Source organism: Pleurodeles waltl, chromosome 1_2 (assembly GCF_031143425.1).
Source record: "Pleurodeles waltl isolate 20211129_DDA chromosome 1_2, aPleWal1.hap1.20221129, whole genome shotgun sequence".
NCBI classification, from domain to species: Eukaryota; Metazoa; Chordata; class Amphibia; order Caudata; family Salamandridae; genus Pleurodeles; species Pleurodeles waltl.
In genome coordinates, this window is record NC_090437.1 from 177335206 (window position 1) to 177351110 (window position 15905).

The 15905-nt window shown below is 44.3% G+C and overlaps 1 protein-coding gene across 1 annotated transcript in view; it reads left to right on the plus strand.

Moving 5' to 3' along the window:
• The window catches only part of SPMAP2L (sperm microtubule associated protein 2 like), a 500125-nt gene that overhangs the window by 319881 nt on the left and 164339 nt on the right, over positions 1-15905 (plus strand). The window contains exon 8 of the mRNA XM_069233742.1: positions 7550-7672. Within this exon, the coding sequence (XP_069089843.1) occupies positions 7550-7672 (123 nt within the window). The remainder of the gene's footprint in view (positions 1-7549; positions 7673-15905) is intronic.

The window sequence follows — 15905 nt, forward strand, 5'->3', positions numbered from 1 at the left end:
CATACCAATAGCAGGCATTGGAAGAACTTCACCCATGTACAAGTGAATGGTAAAGCTCTCAAATATGTAAGGCAAGAAATTCAGGACCCTCCAAAAACTTAAAAAGCCCATCAACCCTTTGCCTGGAGAGACCCCCAAGACACGTGAGGTCAAAACACGTCAACTTGCTAGGGCTAAGAGAATTAAGACCCGTGAAACAATTACTAAAATAGGTCACCCCATTAAACTACTCTGGCTGACTTGTATGAGTGCTTCGTTAGATCATGACCTTGACCTATGGGCGTTTTCGGTGGGGTTGAAAAACATATGAAAGTTTGAAATCTGCACCCCTACAAACCTCGAATTATTGGACTGGTGTATAGAGTGTATACATGTATAGATAATTTAGTTGTTTGGGTCTGAACTGCGGCTTTAATAATTTCCTTCGCTCACATTGAGCATGTATATGGTGTTGGACACAATTACGATTATGATTATCTTTGTTGAAATATGTTTCTTGAGAAGTTTATAATGACCTAAAAATTCTTTAGGGTAACGGCAAAGTGTTATATGTTATTACATGTTCAATGAATTTGAAAAACCCTTTTGAACATATTGTGTTTATGTTGTTAAATAACACACATAATTTAAACAAAACAGTCTGATTTTTTATGTTTTATTGACCTATATACGCTTTATTAATAGTATTTTGATAAAACATATTTGAATCCACGTCTCAACCTCCCCTGCTTTCCATAGCACCAACCCTATGCATATAAAAACAACACGACGTTGCACCATAAAAGCTTAGGGGCGTATGCTCTCTTATGCACTACGGTGAGCGTTGCAAGGTCACGCTCAAGTTCCAGTCTCTTGTTTGCTCTCTCCTTGTTTGGCACAAAGACACTGAAAGGGTGATTCTCCGCAGGTCCTCCTTAATTGTATCTCAAAGAATAGGGATTGGCATTCATATCGTCATTCTTTGCCGAAACCTTCAAGGTGGCATCCTCAATCTCTGCTTTGAGTGCAGTATCTCGAATGAGGAAGGTATTGTCTTTTAATCGAGGTGTTGCAATAACAGTCGTGACTGAGGTGACTGAACATGTAATTCTGTTTGGCCTATTGTTATTTCAACAGTACGTTGCTGCAGAGCTGTTAAGTAAATGGTCGAGTCTGGATACCAATGGTGGGCCGTAGAATAGAAGGCATAGCCTGTGTACTCAGGGTGCTGCGCCCTCTGTGCATCTATCAGCCCAATGGAGGCTCCACAACCCTGGGCCTGAGCTGAGGATTTTACAGATCCCCCATTCCCTACTGTTGTGCGCCTTTTTGCCCTGTTCATTACAAGGTTCAGTTCACCACCTGTAATCACGCCCCCTCCACCTCCTGATATACGTCTGATATGGCGCGTTTCATAAAAGGTTCCTGGTTTGCATTTGGGCAATATAGTGATGTAAGTATCTGGGAACCTAGTATGAAGATAACTGTTGAAGTAAAGACCTCCCTATCTCATTGGATATGACGTGTTTAACCTTCTCCTGACAGTGCTTAATGCAGTGGCATGCTACTCCTACCTTTTTATGGGTTGGGGGGCTCGTCAGAAATATTGTGTAGAAAGCCACCTGGACTTTAGTCATCCCCAGTTTCACTGGAGAAGATGAGTCTTCTGAAGGAGTAAGATCTCCCCTCCCATTGATTTCAGAAGGTTGATAGTTGTTAAGCATTTGGCTATTGCATTAGGTACCTTAACATTCAGGCTAGCATCTTTTACCATATTGTGTAAGTCAGAGTGTCAGAGCTGAGAGTTTTACATGGCCCATTTACCATGCATTGCAGTTGCTGTGCCCTTGTGATAAGATCAGTAACCTGTGTAGCTGTGTCAGATGTGCACATCCATTGGAAGCAATCCTATCCTTATCCCAACTGTCCTGTTACTCCTGCCAGCATAAACAATTGAAAAAAATCTCCTTCGGGTCGTGTGTATGGTTGTCCTCTCCACCCCTGTATGAAGGAGTGTTGTGGTCAACATGTTCCTCAGGTTTTTCCCTTGCACCATTGTCCCTCCATTATTTAGTCCTCTCACCGCTTCCCACGGGGTCACACAGAATTGCGGGCCTGTGCTATCTTCACTCAGTCAGGCTCTGGGGCTCTCTCTGAATCAACTCTTTTAACATCCTTTCATGGGATGCAGAGTTTTGGACCTCCTATGGTGCCTCGACCTGGGCTCTCACAAGTTCAAGATCAGATGTTGGGTTCCTTCACAACGGGCTACCCTCCTCGGTTGCTGCTTTGTCTGTTGCCATCAATACCTGTGATGGGTTCCATATCAACTTGTGGTATTGCTCATCTAGTGTTGCAACCCTGTTCTACGGTCATCAACCTGAGGACTTACCTCTCCCAATTCTTTCTGCACTTCCATAGCAGGATTTAAGATAATGTCTGATAGTCTCTGCTTCTTTTTTTTATCTCATTGAGGAACAGTTGTATGTATTATTGTGAAACTGCTGGGGGAAGAGCATGTTGTCTTTATTAGTCCTTTCCAGTGACAACTTGGTAGAGTTAGAGAACCAATTTCTTTTGTCTTCCTTTGCTTCTGCAGAGGGGAGCATGTGTTATATTATTTAATCCCTGTGGCTTCTGTTTGATGCCACATAGTACTCGCTGGGTGCAGCACACAGCTGAAATCGGCCTGGCATTCTTGTTTACGCTGACATATTTCCAAAAGGTTTGGGGCACGTCAGTCAGCCAACTGAAACTACTTTCAGATGTGAAATGCCTCAATGTTTCTGCTCATGTTGGGCTAGATGCCAGGCCCTGCCAAGCTGTGCAGGACTTGCTGACTGGTATGTTATGTGTCCCTAGTGCTGTGTAGGGGGTCTCCACCTGAGTGAAGGCTGGGTGTGTTCAAACAAAAAGCGAATGATAACTGTTAGACCTGCCAGCCTTAGGGTGATCTTCTCCCAAACGTTTTGCCTTCACCCCTCCTATTTTTGCTAACCTTGTTTTTGCTGGCCTTAGGACTCTGTGCACTTCATCAGTGCTAACCAGTGCTAAGTTGCTTATGCTTTCTCTCCTAAACATGTTACAATTGACTTATACCCAAATGGCATCTGCAATATATTTATAAGTCCCTAGTAACATGTACACAGGACCTGTAAATTAAATGCTGCTAGTAGGCCTACAGCATTGATTATGCCACCCACTTAAGTAGCCCTTCTAAACATGTCTCAGGCCTGCCATTGAAGCCTGTGTGTGCAGTTTTAAACTGCCATGCCGACCTGGCAAGATAAACCTCTTGCCAGGCCCAAACATTTCTTTTTAATACATAGGTCACCCCTAAGGTATGACTTACACATCCTAGAGGGCAGGGTGCAGTGTATTTAAAAAGTGAGATGTGTCTTGTTAAGTTTTACATGTCCTGGCAGTGAAAAACTCCCAAATTCGTTTTCACTACTACAAGGCGTACCTCTCCCATAGGACAACACAGGTCAAGTTTAGTGTCTAAAGAATTCTAATTTAAAGTCCTTTAAATGGTAAAGTCAGATTTTTAGTCACAACTCTGAAAATTCCACTTTTTCAAAGTTGACATTTTTGTGTCCTAACGTTTTGGTGTCTGCTGCCTGTCTTCTGGGTCACATAACTGTGTGTAGTTTGCAGTTAATCGTTGTGTATTTCTCCCAGACAGTGAGACAAAGAGAAGCTAGGTGTTGGCAGGATGGACCACTCTAAGTTAATGAAGGGGAGCATTTGTCACATACCACACTTACACATCACAAAGGCGCTGCCTGGAACTACTAGAAGGGGAGTCTGTTTTGACCCCAATCTAAGGCCAGGGCAGGGAGCGGGGAAATTCCAAGCACCTGTTGCGGTTGGAAACCTCTAAAAGCTTCTCCTACTTCAATGTGGGCACCAGATATAAGTGTTGGACCTCAGACCCCAACTCCTCAGTACACATCTCGATCTGTGGAAGAATTAGAAGAAGGACTGCTGAGCTGCTCTGCAAAAAGAACTGCCACTCTTCTACTGCCCTGATGCTTGAGTGCAACACTAGACCTGCTTCTTGAACCCAGGACCACTAGAGTGGCTCCAGTTGGCTGGCCTCCTGATCAGAAGCCTCAGGGACAAAACAGGATTCTTCCACCTTGAACCCAGCACCATGACTCTGCCAGCTGTGAGTTGTGCTCTTCCAAGCAGTGCCACCCCAGTGCTTACCCTGTTGGTTTAGGAAACATTTCTTACTGAAACTATTCATATAAATCTAATTTAAAGAATGTAAAGTAGGGGCATGGCCTGAGAGGGCATAGACAGATGTGACTTCTGAGAGGTCCGCTTTTTCCAACCATCATCTGCATTCGTCTGTGATCCGAACCTGACCAGATCCCCCAAGTTTTATCAACACCTTGAGCTGCTGAAGTGGCTGCTGCTTGTGCTGCTCCAGTGCTCCTCTCAAGATTCTAAAAGCAAAATCCTACTTGTGGCAGGCGGACTGCTCCAGAAAAACGCTGTCTTGAGAAACCCTGCCTAGACAGCCCATCAACCAGAGAAGGCCCAGAGTGATGGGTGCCATGACTGGTGGGCAAAAACCTGTCAGTCACACACCACCAAGACAGGGAACCAACCGCCTGTTTAAATATCATCTTTAATTTCTAAAGAGGTGATTTAATTTCACGTGTCAAGGTAGTGTACTGCCTTCATCTTTCCTACTGTTGCAGCTATTAAAAGTGAAGGTGATATGGCACAGACCGGATGTGGCAACAGCTCTTGGCCGCAATATTTTACCTGATTTTTCACGCTTAGGATGTGTGGCATTTTTGTGCATTACAAATAATGAACTAGTTTAGCCCAATTTAAACTAAGGTATTTTCCCATATCCAGTGATTACAGTTTGCACAGATAACTGATTATAATGTGTAGAAATGCTTTGGAGTGTATGGCTGTTACAAATAGACAGTATTGAGATGGATAATGTCCTGCAGTATGGAGTGCCACGTGGTACTCTACAGAACTCTGCCTGATGGAATAATGGTTTATTCTTTCAATGATACTAGAGACACTGATTCATTGTTGAAACAAGTGCCCTTGCAGGACATTTGGGCCCATATTTATACTCTGTTTTTTTACGCAAATTCGGCGCAAACTTAACTCCATATTTATACGTTGGCGCTAGACCCGTCTACTGCCAAAGTTATGGAGTTTAAGTCATTTTTTGTACGTGAAAACCTACCTTGCGCTAATGACATGCAAGGTAGGCGTTCCCATGCAAAAAATGACTCTACGGCATGTGCGCCTTATTTCTCCTCTGGCGTCAAAATGATGCACAGGAGGAGGTGGGTCTTAAAATATGGCACCCAGCCGGATTTGCGCCGGTTTTTAACGCCTGGGTCAGGGCATGCGTTGAGGGACATGTGGGCTCATTTTTTATGGTGGGAGACCATGGAAGCAGTCCACAGGTGCCCTTCCCTGCAGCCAGGGACACCCCCTGCCACCCTCTCCCACCCCTGGAGGAAACCCATGGATGGGGGGACCTATCCATGGTGAGTGCAGGTAAGTGCAGGTAAGTATATATATATTTTTTGGTGGCATAGGGGAGCCTGACTTTGGCCCCCTTACATGCCACTGTGCCAAAAGGCATGTCCAGGGGACAAAAGTCCCCTGGGCATGGCCATTGGGCAGAGGGGCATGACTCCTGTCTTTGCTAAGACAGGAGTCATTTCCATGGGGGTTGTGCGCCCAAAAATGGCACAAGTCAGGTTTGAGCCAATATTTTTGACTCTAACCTGACTTGCACCATTCTTTGGCACACAACTCCCAGTCTTCCCTTCGCCTCCGCTGCCCGGTTACTGTAATTTATTTTGACGATAACCAGGCCGCAGCGCCGGCTAATGTCATTCCATAAATAAGGCGCCTGGCTGCTGTGTTGGAATGGCGTTAGCCGGCGGTAAACTTTTTGACGCAGATCTGCCCTAGCGCTGATTTGCGTCAAAAAGTATAAATATGGACCTTGGTCTTTTCTTGATTCATTCCCAAAACATGGTCATCTGGACTCCAATTACAGTGCAGATGCTTGTTTGGAATACCTGTGGATAGACATATTTTCAGGTAAATTCCCTTCATCTACTTACACACATGAGGAGCCTTCACTCAAATTGGTTTGGTAACACAAGGACACATTTCATAGATGAGGAATCTACTAAGGTGTAGTATCTATTATAAGATAGTTATGTTACATTGGAAATGCTGGTTCTGATGTATTGCCTCTCTACAAATTCATTATAGCCCACTGGTCACCCCCTTCAAAGTCTTTACACCCCACTGGGCTAAACAAAACCTGTGAACTAAAGGAGCAGGGCAACACTTTTGTGATACTCAGCACTTTTGTGCTAGGGCATTATGCCACAACAATGGGATTCCCCAAAATATAAGCAATGACAACCTATCTGAGGCAAGAGCAGAAATAAATGAGTGGGTTCTTAAAATTGCATTTACCAAACTGTGGGTTTCGACGCACTGGTGCAGCACGAAAGTCCAAACAAAGAATTAAGATGTTTTTAAATTCTGTATTTATCTTGTCACATTTGCCGCGCTTCAAAGGCAGAGGTTAGTTGTCAGGCTAGTTTTTCTGAGAAACTGCTGCTGATTTCTTAACATGGGGATTGTGTTTTCCAAAACCCTCTCACTTTGCACTCAGGGAAAGCAAAGTATAGTGAATTATGTGCAATCTTGCCGCAATAAAGGGAGTGTGAAAGGAAAGTCCGTAAGACAGTGGTTCCCAACCTTTTGACTTCTGTGGACCCCCACTTTATCATTAATGGAACCCAGGGACCCCCACTGAATCATTATTGGAATCCGGGAAACCCCCTCACTGAGTCATTACTGAAAGCTTGGGACGTAATCTGTTAATATTATTGAATTTTCTAAGCAGTTGAGTACTCCCTGAGGAGGCTTCGCGGACCTCCAGTGGTCCCTGGACCACTGGTTGGGAACCACTGCTGTAGGGTGGGATTTTTTTGTAACACACAATACCATGTAAATACCTGGTAATGAACTGCACACATTCAGCAGTTGGGAAAGCAAAAATTTAGCACATTTTTTGTAATTCTGAAGTGTGATGGATATAAAGAGTTTAAACAAATGAAGACACTTTACTTGGTGATACACATATGATAAATATTTACTGAAAACCAATTTCCTCATATCATTTGTGTGCTGTATAGTTTTATCAGTAAAAATGTATGTCTATGCAAATTTAGTGGCCATTTCAATGAACCGTGTGCTTTCTGTGAATGACAGTGAGCTACCACACAATGATTTCGTTACATTAAAAAAATCACCTGCCTCATGTCCTTTCAACCTAGGTAAATTACAAAAGTTTGCTGCTCTAAAAATAATTTCCAACATAAGAACATGCTATGAAAATGTGTTAAGTGTAACATCTCACCACATTACGCAAACAATGGATATACTAATTGTTAGTTGTTTTTTTTGCTTGTTTTAAGAGCTCATGAAAATATTATAAATAACATGTTTGGCCGCACTTTATATTAATGGTGTTTCTCATCTTCGACCAAAGGTTTTCTGTTCTGTGTGGCTGGCGAAGTGCCTCTGAGAAAGTTTCATTTATGGATTTACCTTCTGATCGAATATTGAGGCTTGCAGAACCCAAAAAACGCTTGGAAACACCCGCGGAGCAAAGGTAAAAAAGTGGTGACTTTACCCTGCAGTATTTTCAAGATGGTTTTGGGTAGAGTAAAACCTTTTACATTCAGTGTCAAGTTCAACCCCACATACACAAAAGGGTAAAAAGAAGGCAGTCTTGGCTTCTTTAGGGTAAACTTCTTAAAATATAATTTGGTCCGCCTTCCATTGTGCCTTTTTTAAATGGCACTCTATACTTTTTAAACATAAGACCTAAATATCCACTGTGTATACTTATAAACATTTTTGAAATATAGATAATTTATACATTGTTAATTTGAACGGTTATGTATACCAGTGAAACCTGAATTGAAATTTGCTGTGTGATGTGTAGCTTGAGGGGTTTATTGTAACCATTTAAAAAACATTGCAGACCAGTGGCATAACACAAAATGATGGGGCCCTTTGCAAAATGAGTCTCCATTAATTCACAAATATTCATAGGTCTTGGGCTGAATGGGGTTCACCTGAAGTGTGCAGCCCCTCTCTGCTGCAGGGGCTTCAGGGGTCTGCTTTATGCCCCTGTTGTTAACTGACTTCGGCTACATACAGAAAATAGGAATGTCTTTTCCAGTGCTTAATTTGTAACTAAAAAGGTACTGGTGCCCAAAGCCCTCCTGTTAAACACGCGGCTGCTGCAATTAAATGTGTGAACATGGAATACCGAGGCAGAGTAATCCTGAAGCCACCTCGGGCCTCGTCAATCCCTTTACAGCCACTCTCTCTCTGCCCCTTCAGCTCACTCTTGCAGCTTTCTAATTTCTCCCTGTGCGACGCTTTTTCGTTTTTCCCTTCCTCCTTCTTTCCCATATGTGTCTTTTGCTCGCAGCAAATGCTTGAAGCAGAAGAATAAGCCCCGGCCCTCAAAAATAAGTGCTGGTGCTCAGCACCGGAAACAACAGGCACAAATTAAGCACTGGTCTTTTCTATTTCCCTCCCCCACTGCTCACATTCGAACGGTTTCCCTTGAAAATAAAAACGACAAGCAAAAAGAGACTGAATGAACTAGGTGCCTGATTCACAAAGCCAATTTTAGCCATAAACCTATCTCTGCAGTAGAAAATGGCTCCCTTTACAGTGTGGGTCAGAAATATCATGGAAGGAATATCAAGTGGTCACAATATTGCAACTAGAATATAGAAAATTATTGACAGATAAGTATGTATAGATTCTCTATACTTCCACAAATATCTTACCTTGATATGTATATATATCTTCACGGTGGAGGTACAAATAGTAAATCTATACCCCCCTTTGTGTACTAAGGGGCATATTTATACTCTGTTTGCGCCGGAATTGCGTCGTTTTTTTTGACGCAATTCCGACGCAAAACTAACTCCATGTTTATACTTTGGCGTTAGACACGTCTAGCGCCAAAGTCCATGGAGTTTGCGTAATTTTTTAGCGTGGACACCTACTTTGCGTTAATGATATGCAAGGTAGGCGTTCCCGTCTAAAAAAGTGACTCCGAGGCATGTGCGCCGTATTTACACTCCCGGGCAAAATTCACGCCCGGGAGTGGGCGGGTCAAAAAAAATGACTTCCAGCCGCTTTTGCGCCGTTTTTTAGCGCCTGGACAAGGCAGGCATTAAGGGACCTGTGGGCTCGGAAGGAGCCCAGAGGTGCCCTCCCATGCCCCCAGGGACACCCCCTGCCACCCTTGCCCACCCCAGGAGGACACCCAAGGATGGAGGGACCCATCCCAGGGAACTTAAGGTAAGTTCAGGTAAGTATTTTATTTTTATTTTTTTGTGGCATAGGGGGGCCTGATTTGTGCCCCCCTACATGCCACTTGGGCAAGGGGGCATGACTCCTGTCTTTGCTAAGACAGGAGTCATTTCAATGGGGGTTGGGAGTTGAAAAAAATGGCGCAAATCGGGTTGAGGCGAAAAATTTGCCTCAGTCTGACTTGCCCCATTTTTTGGCGCCAAGCTCCATATTCCCCTACGCCGGCGCTGCCTGGTGTACGTCATTTTTTTTCACGCACACCAGGCAGCGCCGGCGGCTAACGCCGGCTAACGTCATTGAATAAATACGGCGCCCGCATGGCGCTTCAGAATGGCGTTAGCCAGCGCTAATTTTTTTCGCGCAAAACTGCGTTAGCGCAGTTTTGCGTCAAAAAGTATAAATATGGCCCTAAACATCTCAAAGGTTTACCTTTCATTATTTTGGTTCCAATAATGTTGCCATTTGATATTCCTCCTACGATATCCCAGTCTACGATCTCCAATTATGCTTGTCAGCTATCCACAAATGGTTCCCATCAGAGCTAAATGCATTTACTACTTTGTATCAATATGTGTATTGAATATGACAATGCCTGGCTCTTCAGACTTCCCAAGTGTCACTTTGTTTTTTTTAAGGTAGTTTTACACATTGTCGAGGATTGAACATGCTGAATATAACTGATCACTCAGAAGAAAAAATTGGTTCTCAGAACCTCAAGTTTCAGAAAAATAAACACCAAGGGGGTCATTACGACCCTGGCGGTTGACGGAGAAGTGGCGGTTTTACCGCCAACAGGCTGGCGGTAAAACAATTTGAACTATGACGGTTACCGCCATGGTCATCCGCCACTTCTCCGATCAGACCGCCATGGCGGAGACGACCGCTGGGCTGGAGACTTGGGTCTCCAGCCCGGCGGCTGTCACAAGACCGCCGGCTTACCGCCATGGATTTCATGGGTTTTGGAACCACCATGAAATCCATGGCGGTAAGCACTATCAGTGCCAGGGAACTCCTTCCCTGGCACTGATAGGGGTCTCCGCCAACCCCCACCCCCTCCCCCGAGTCCGTCCCTGACACCCCCCACTCCCCTGTCACCCCCCAAAGGTGGCAGGACCCCCCTCCCCACCCCTACCCCGACATCACAACACAGACACACACCCGACATGCATGCAGGCACCACCAACACACATTCCCGCACACACACAAACAAACATGCCAACAGACACACACAGTCATACACGCACACCGTCATTCAGACATACACGCACACATCCATACAGACATACATACAGACAGACATGCACACATTTCCATTCACTCCACACCCCCGCATGCTTATACGCACTCACACACCCCCTCTACATATTCACACGCACACCCCCATGCACCCACACATCACACAACACCTCCCCACCCTCCTCCCCTAACGGACGATCAACTTACCTTGTCCGTTGATCTTCCGGGAGGGGACGGGATCCATGGGGGCTGCTCCGCCACAACCACACCGTCAACAGAATACGGCCACGCCGAATCACAGAACGTGATTCGGTGGGTGGTGTTCTGTTCACGTGGCGGTGGAGGTGGAGCAACCTCCACTTCCCCGCCGCCCGCCAGTATGGCTGCTGGCGGCTCTCCGTCCGGAAAAGGACGGAGGGCTTCCAGCAGTCATAATACGCCGAGCGGAAAACCGCCACCACTGGCGGTTTTCAGCACGGTGGTCCCTCGGCGGTCTTGTCAAAAGACCGCCGAGGTCGAAATGACCCCCCAAATGTTCTTTCTTCACTTCAACATTTTGGAACTCTCTCCCATCACATAATACATGCGCACCCTCCTTAAAAATCTTCCAAGCTAAACTAAACCAACACTTACCTAATCAACCTAACCTGTCCCCCTTTTCCCTGACTTTGCATCCTTGCTTTTCTTTTATTTTTCCCCTCCATCTGTTGATACTTCTTGATCAGTCCTCTGTGTTTCTGATTGTGAAATATAGACTGAAAACATGTAAAGAGTTTTTGTTACCCTTTTGGGTTAGTCAGTGATATATCAAGAGCTAAATAAACTAAACTAAGCTGTGCCACAACTTTGTACATTTACACAGTAGTTACTCGCATGCATGAAGTGTGGACTAAGCGTGCAAAGGAGTAGTTTAAACTGCCACATGTTTGTGAGTTTGTGGCAGTTCACGAAATCCTCTCTGACCCTTCCCCACTCTCGAAATTGTTGGATATTTGTTACACAAAAAGGCTGGAGAAAATTCCCTTCCAGCATGGGGATAGGAACGGAAAGCCCTCAAATGTCCTGTGGGGTGTAGGCGAAATGATTTCTACACAGTGAAAAAAAAATTCCTCCTGGAGAAGAAAATGAAAAACAATGTGCCATTGCACAGTAGACTGCCTTTCTCCAACACAGGATTGCACAGTGTGTACTGTATAGTGGGGAAATAGCGCTACACAGAAATATCACATGACATTCACAACAGTATGCCAGAAAACCTATGACTGGCACACATTTCCAGGTATACTGCTACCAATGTTTGTGAATTCCAAAAAGTAGTAAATCTGCACCCATATGTCTGAGTACATTTAAGGCTGCAGATTTATTATTTGTTTGTGAATTCAGTGCTAGGTGTTTGTTTGGGAACCAGATTAAAAGTTGAATATAAGAGAGTGAAAGGGGTGTAGTGTTGGTTACCTGGAGTCCGAAGATGGATTTTCAGTTTTTTTGGTGCCTAGTGCAGGGGATACCCAGTTAACAAGATATATGAATGTGATACATTATTCTGGCCGCTGCATAGCTCATATAATGTTCTCAGCTCTGCACAGCTCAATCCCGGGCTGACAGAATGTTTTCCATGTTGAGCTCTTATGATGGCATGGGGTTCTATGTGGTTGAAAAGTGCCAAGGCAGTTGTTGGCTTGAGATGGTGCGAAGGGGTTTTCTCCTGATGGAATAAATGAACTGGTTCCACAAGCCTATAGCATCAAGTGAACTTGTAACATTTCTTTGGTGACAACTTACTAGGCACAAGCCATCAGGGGAACCCAAGAAAAGACCAAGTTGCCTAGTATTCCTCAAATTTGACCAAAAGCTCCCAGCGTACAGCTGTACAGCAGTCTTGGCCAGGGTCCGACTCTGGCATCACGGTAAGCTGTGTAGAGCCTTGATCACACTTTACCTGACCTCGCAGTGACCTGAACTGGGCCAGGTAATATACTGTACCTGTAAGACTAACCTGGGTCGCATGGCAGAGAAATTGGCCAACCACGTTAACAGATTTGTCTGACACTGTCCCTCATTACTGACTATATTTCCAACATGAACAAAAGTCTATCCCTGGTCACACCTACACCTTCTCTAATGCTTCCTCACGATCTCTTTACTGAATGGGAAGATTGGGTATACATCTTTGAGAATTATTTGTTAGCTTTGGAGGGCAGTTACTTTTATGCCATAAATACAAAAGCACTTTTGTAAGGTTCTTTGGGTAAAGAAGGCCAACATGTGTTTAAATATCTACCACCAGTTCGGGATAACCAAGGTAATAACTTTGAAGATGTATACAAGGAGGATCAAGCACAACTCCAAACTAGGTTTGCCAAGACTGTCAACATTGTAATGAGACAACACAAGTTTTATACACAACACCAGCATCCAGCTGAGTTGGTGGATGATTTTGTGACTAGGTGAAGAGAACTTGCTGCTAAGTGTCAATTTGGTCAAATGACTGAAGAGTTAATTCGGGATCAGTTTGAATGTACAATGCAGTGGCAAAAATGCAAGAACGATTATGGGCAGCCAGCAATCCCTCTGTAGAAGATGCAATAACCATAGCTAAGGTCATTGATCAATCAGAAAACGCATGAGGGAAATGCAGAGAAATGAGGTGGATAACAAACCAACATTTGAGTTTGCTGAGGTAGAAGATGATCCTCATTCAGTCAATATAGTGAGAAACAAATTATCTATCACCAATCTGAACAGCAGTAAAGTTAGTGGTGTGAGAGCAGGAAGCTCGATGGGCTGCTCTGTAAAAGGCTTGTCTCATGTTTGTAGATATCATTTGGGAGGTTCAAAAAAGTGCTTGGTTGTAGTCAAGGGCAGTCACATGTGTGCAAGAAGGGGTATTTTGCATGGATGTGTTGAGCTACTAACAGAAAGATTGCTTCTGTGGAGGATTACCATTCGGAACACAGAGTACTTTTCATAGACGGTAAAGCTGATGAAGGGAACAAAGACTGGGAGTGGAAAACTCGCCCCAAGGCTGAGTTCAACATAAATGGTGAACTGATATCTTTGATGTGTGAATTCTGGGTCAATATACAACATAACACCCAAACAGCTGTATTAGGCGGTGTGGCCAAATGGTCAGTTTCAAACCACCAGGTGGTCTCAGTGGATGCCACTAAGAATATGCTTTGTGCTCATTGCGCCACGGTTAATGCTAGCACAGGGAGAAGTCCTTTTGAAATCATGAAATGATGAAATGATGGTACACACTTGGTCCCCTCTTGGATGCGTGAGATCGGTTGCAACAAGTTAGCTGGGGGTTTTCACAGGTCGAACCCTGCAGGCTCATTAATAGGGGGGATTTGGTGAAAGTGAAACCTGGAGCTGTGGGCAGAGACCTGTCCGATTTAGTGGCCCGTTTAAGGTATTGGAAGTATTTGGGTCAGGTTGGAGAATGGTCAGATGTGGAACTTGAGAAGAGTTGTGTTGTATCAGAAGGGTGGTACCTTGAAGTCATCACCTGAGTGGAAGACAAATGCTCTGCTTGGTTACTTATGAAAGATTGTGAGTTTCTGAGAGGAAAGGATACAGTGAACTGATTCGTGATGGTGTGGGTGTTAGTGACGTGGGCCTGTCAGTTGCAAGAAAAGTGAGGTCTGGGAGACCACCTGGTTATTTGGGGGATTAGTTCTGTGGGTGAACTTTTCCTTCAGTGTTGTGTTGGTTCTAGGGTTTTTGTGTCGGGTGCAGTTGCTACGTCTTGTCTGTGTGCATGTTGTCTAGTTTCTGTGTTGGTACTGGTAGTCTATGTTTTGCCATTTTTGGGGGTGTATATTGTTTTGTGAAGGCAAGGGGATGTGTTATATTGTTCTGAGCTCTGTGTAGCTCATTCAATGTACTGAGCTCTGCGTAGCTCAGTCCGGGACAGGTAAAATGTTTTTCCTATGGAGCTCTTATGATGTGATGGGTTGAAAAGTGCCAAAGCAATTGTTGTCTGTGCCTGGCTTGGGATGATGAAAAGGGGTTTTCTCCTGATGGAATAAATTATCTTGTTCCACAAGCACCACTGGGTCAAGTGAGCTTACCATAGAAGGGACGCTCCATATCAGTGCAGTAAAACACTGGCTGTCTGCAGAAGTAGTGGCCAGATAGCCAAGGAAAAACTTAAAATAAACTGGAATCAGGAGTAAAGTTTATTGCGTGATGTGGAATTCCAGAGGATTGAAGTATTTTAAGACACTTATTGTGGCACTAAATGTAAGCTGCTGAGACACTCAGACAGCGTTCATTCAAGAAACACATCTTACTAAGAATCCGATTCCAACAAAGATATGAAGAGGATAATAGTGTTATCTCTGGAACTATACATACCTGAAAAGGATGGTAAGAGCAATAACACCTTGGGTACCTTTCTCAGCATCAAATAGGATGGCTGATTTAAATGAGAGGAGCATACTGATGTATGGATACTGTGCATACAGACGGTGCTAGGCTTGAATGCAAGAGATGTGCTTTTGAAAGTGTAAGACCCCCCAAATCAAAGATTTTTTTGTCTGAAGTAGTGTGGCCAAAATGTAGGGGATATATTGTGGCTTGTGGCTGAGAGATAATCTTTAAAACACAATAGCAAACAAGCATTGGCAAAGCCTGTAGGCTTAGCTGCCTGCCTATTGGCATTGCCAATGTTTGTATCCTTTTAATTGCTTTTATTAAAGTGTAAGTGTTAGAAATGGGGTCTTTGGTTGGCAGTCAGGTTACCCCCTGTCCAAGCAAGGATCTTCCCTCTACTCGGGGTAAAGGGGAATCACCCTCAGCTAACCCCCGCTCACACCCTTGGTAGCTTGGCACGAGCAGGCAGGCTTAACTTCAGAGTGCTTGATGTAAAGTATTTGTACCAACACACATAGTAACTTAATGAAAACACTACGAAATTACACATCACAGGTTTAGAACAATAGAAAATATTTATCTAAACAAAACAAGACCAAAATGACAAAAATCCAACATACACAAGTCAAGTTATTGATTAAAAAGCAAAAAGAGTCTTAAATCCTTGAGAAAACAGGTAAAACACTGTTAGCCTTGAAAAGTACCTGGGTAGCGTCAAAATAACACACACAGGCGAGTGTGCTTCAAAAAAGGTAAGCGGTGCATCGATCTCTCACTGCAAGCGAGAGCGTGCGTCGTTTCTCCTTCTCTGGTCGGGTCGGCGTGCATCGGTTTTCCTCTCTGCAGGGGAGCGATGCATCTATCCGGGCTGCACTCGGGTCCGGGCA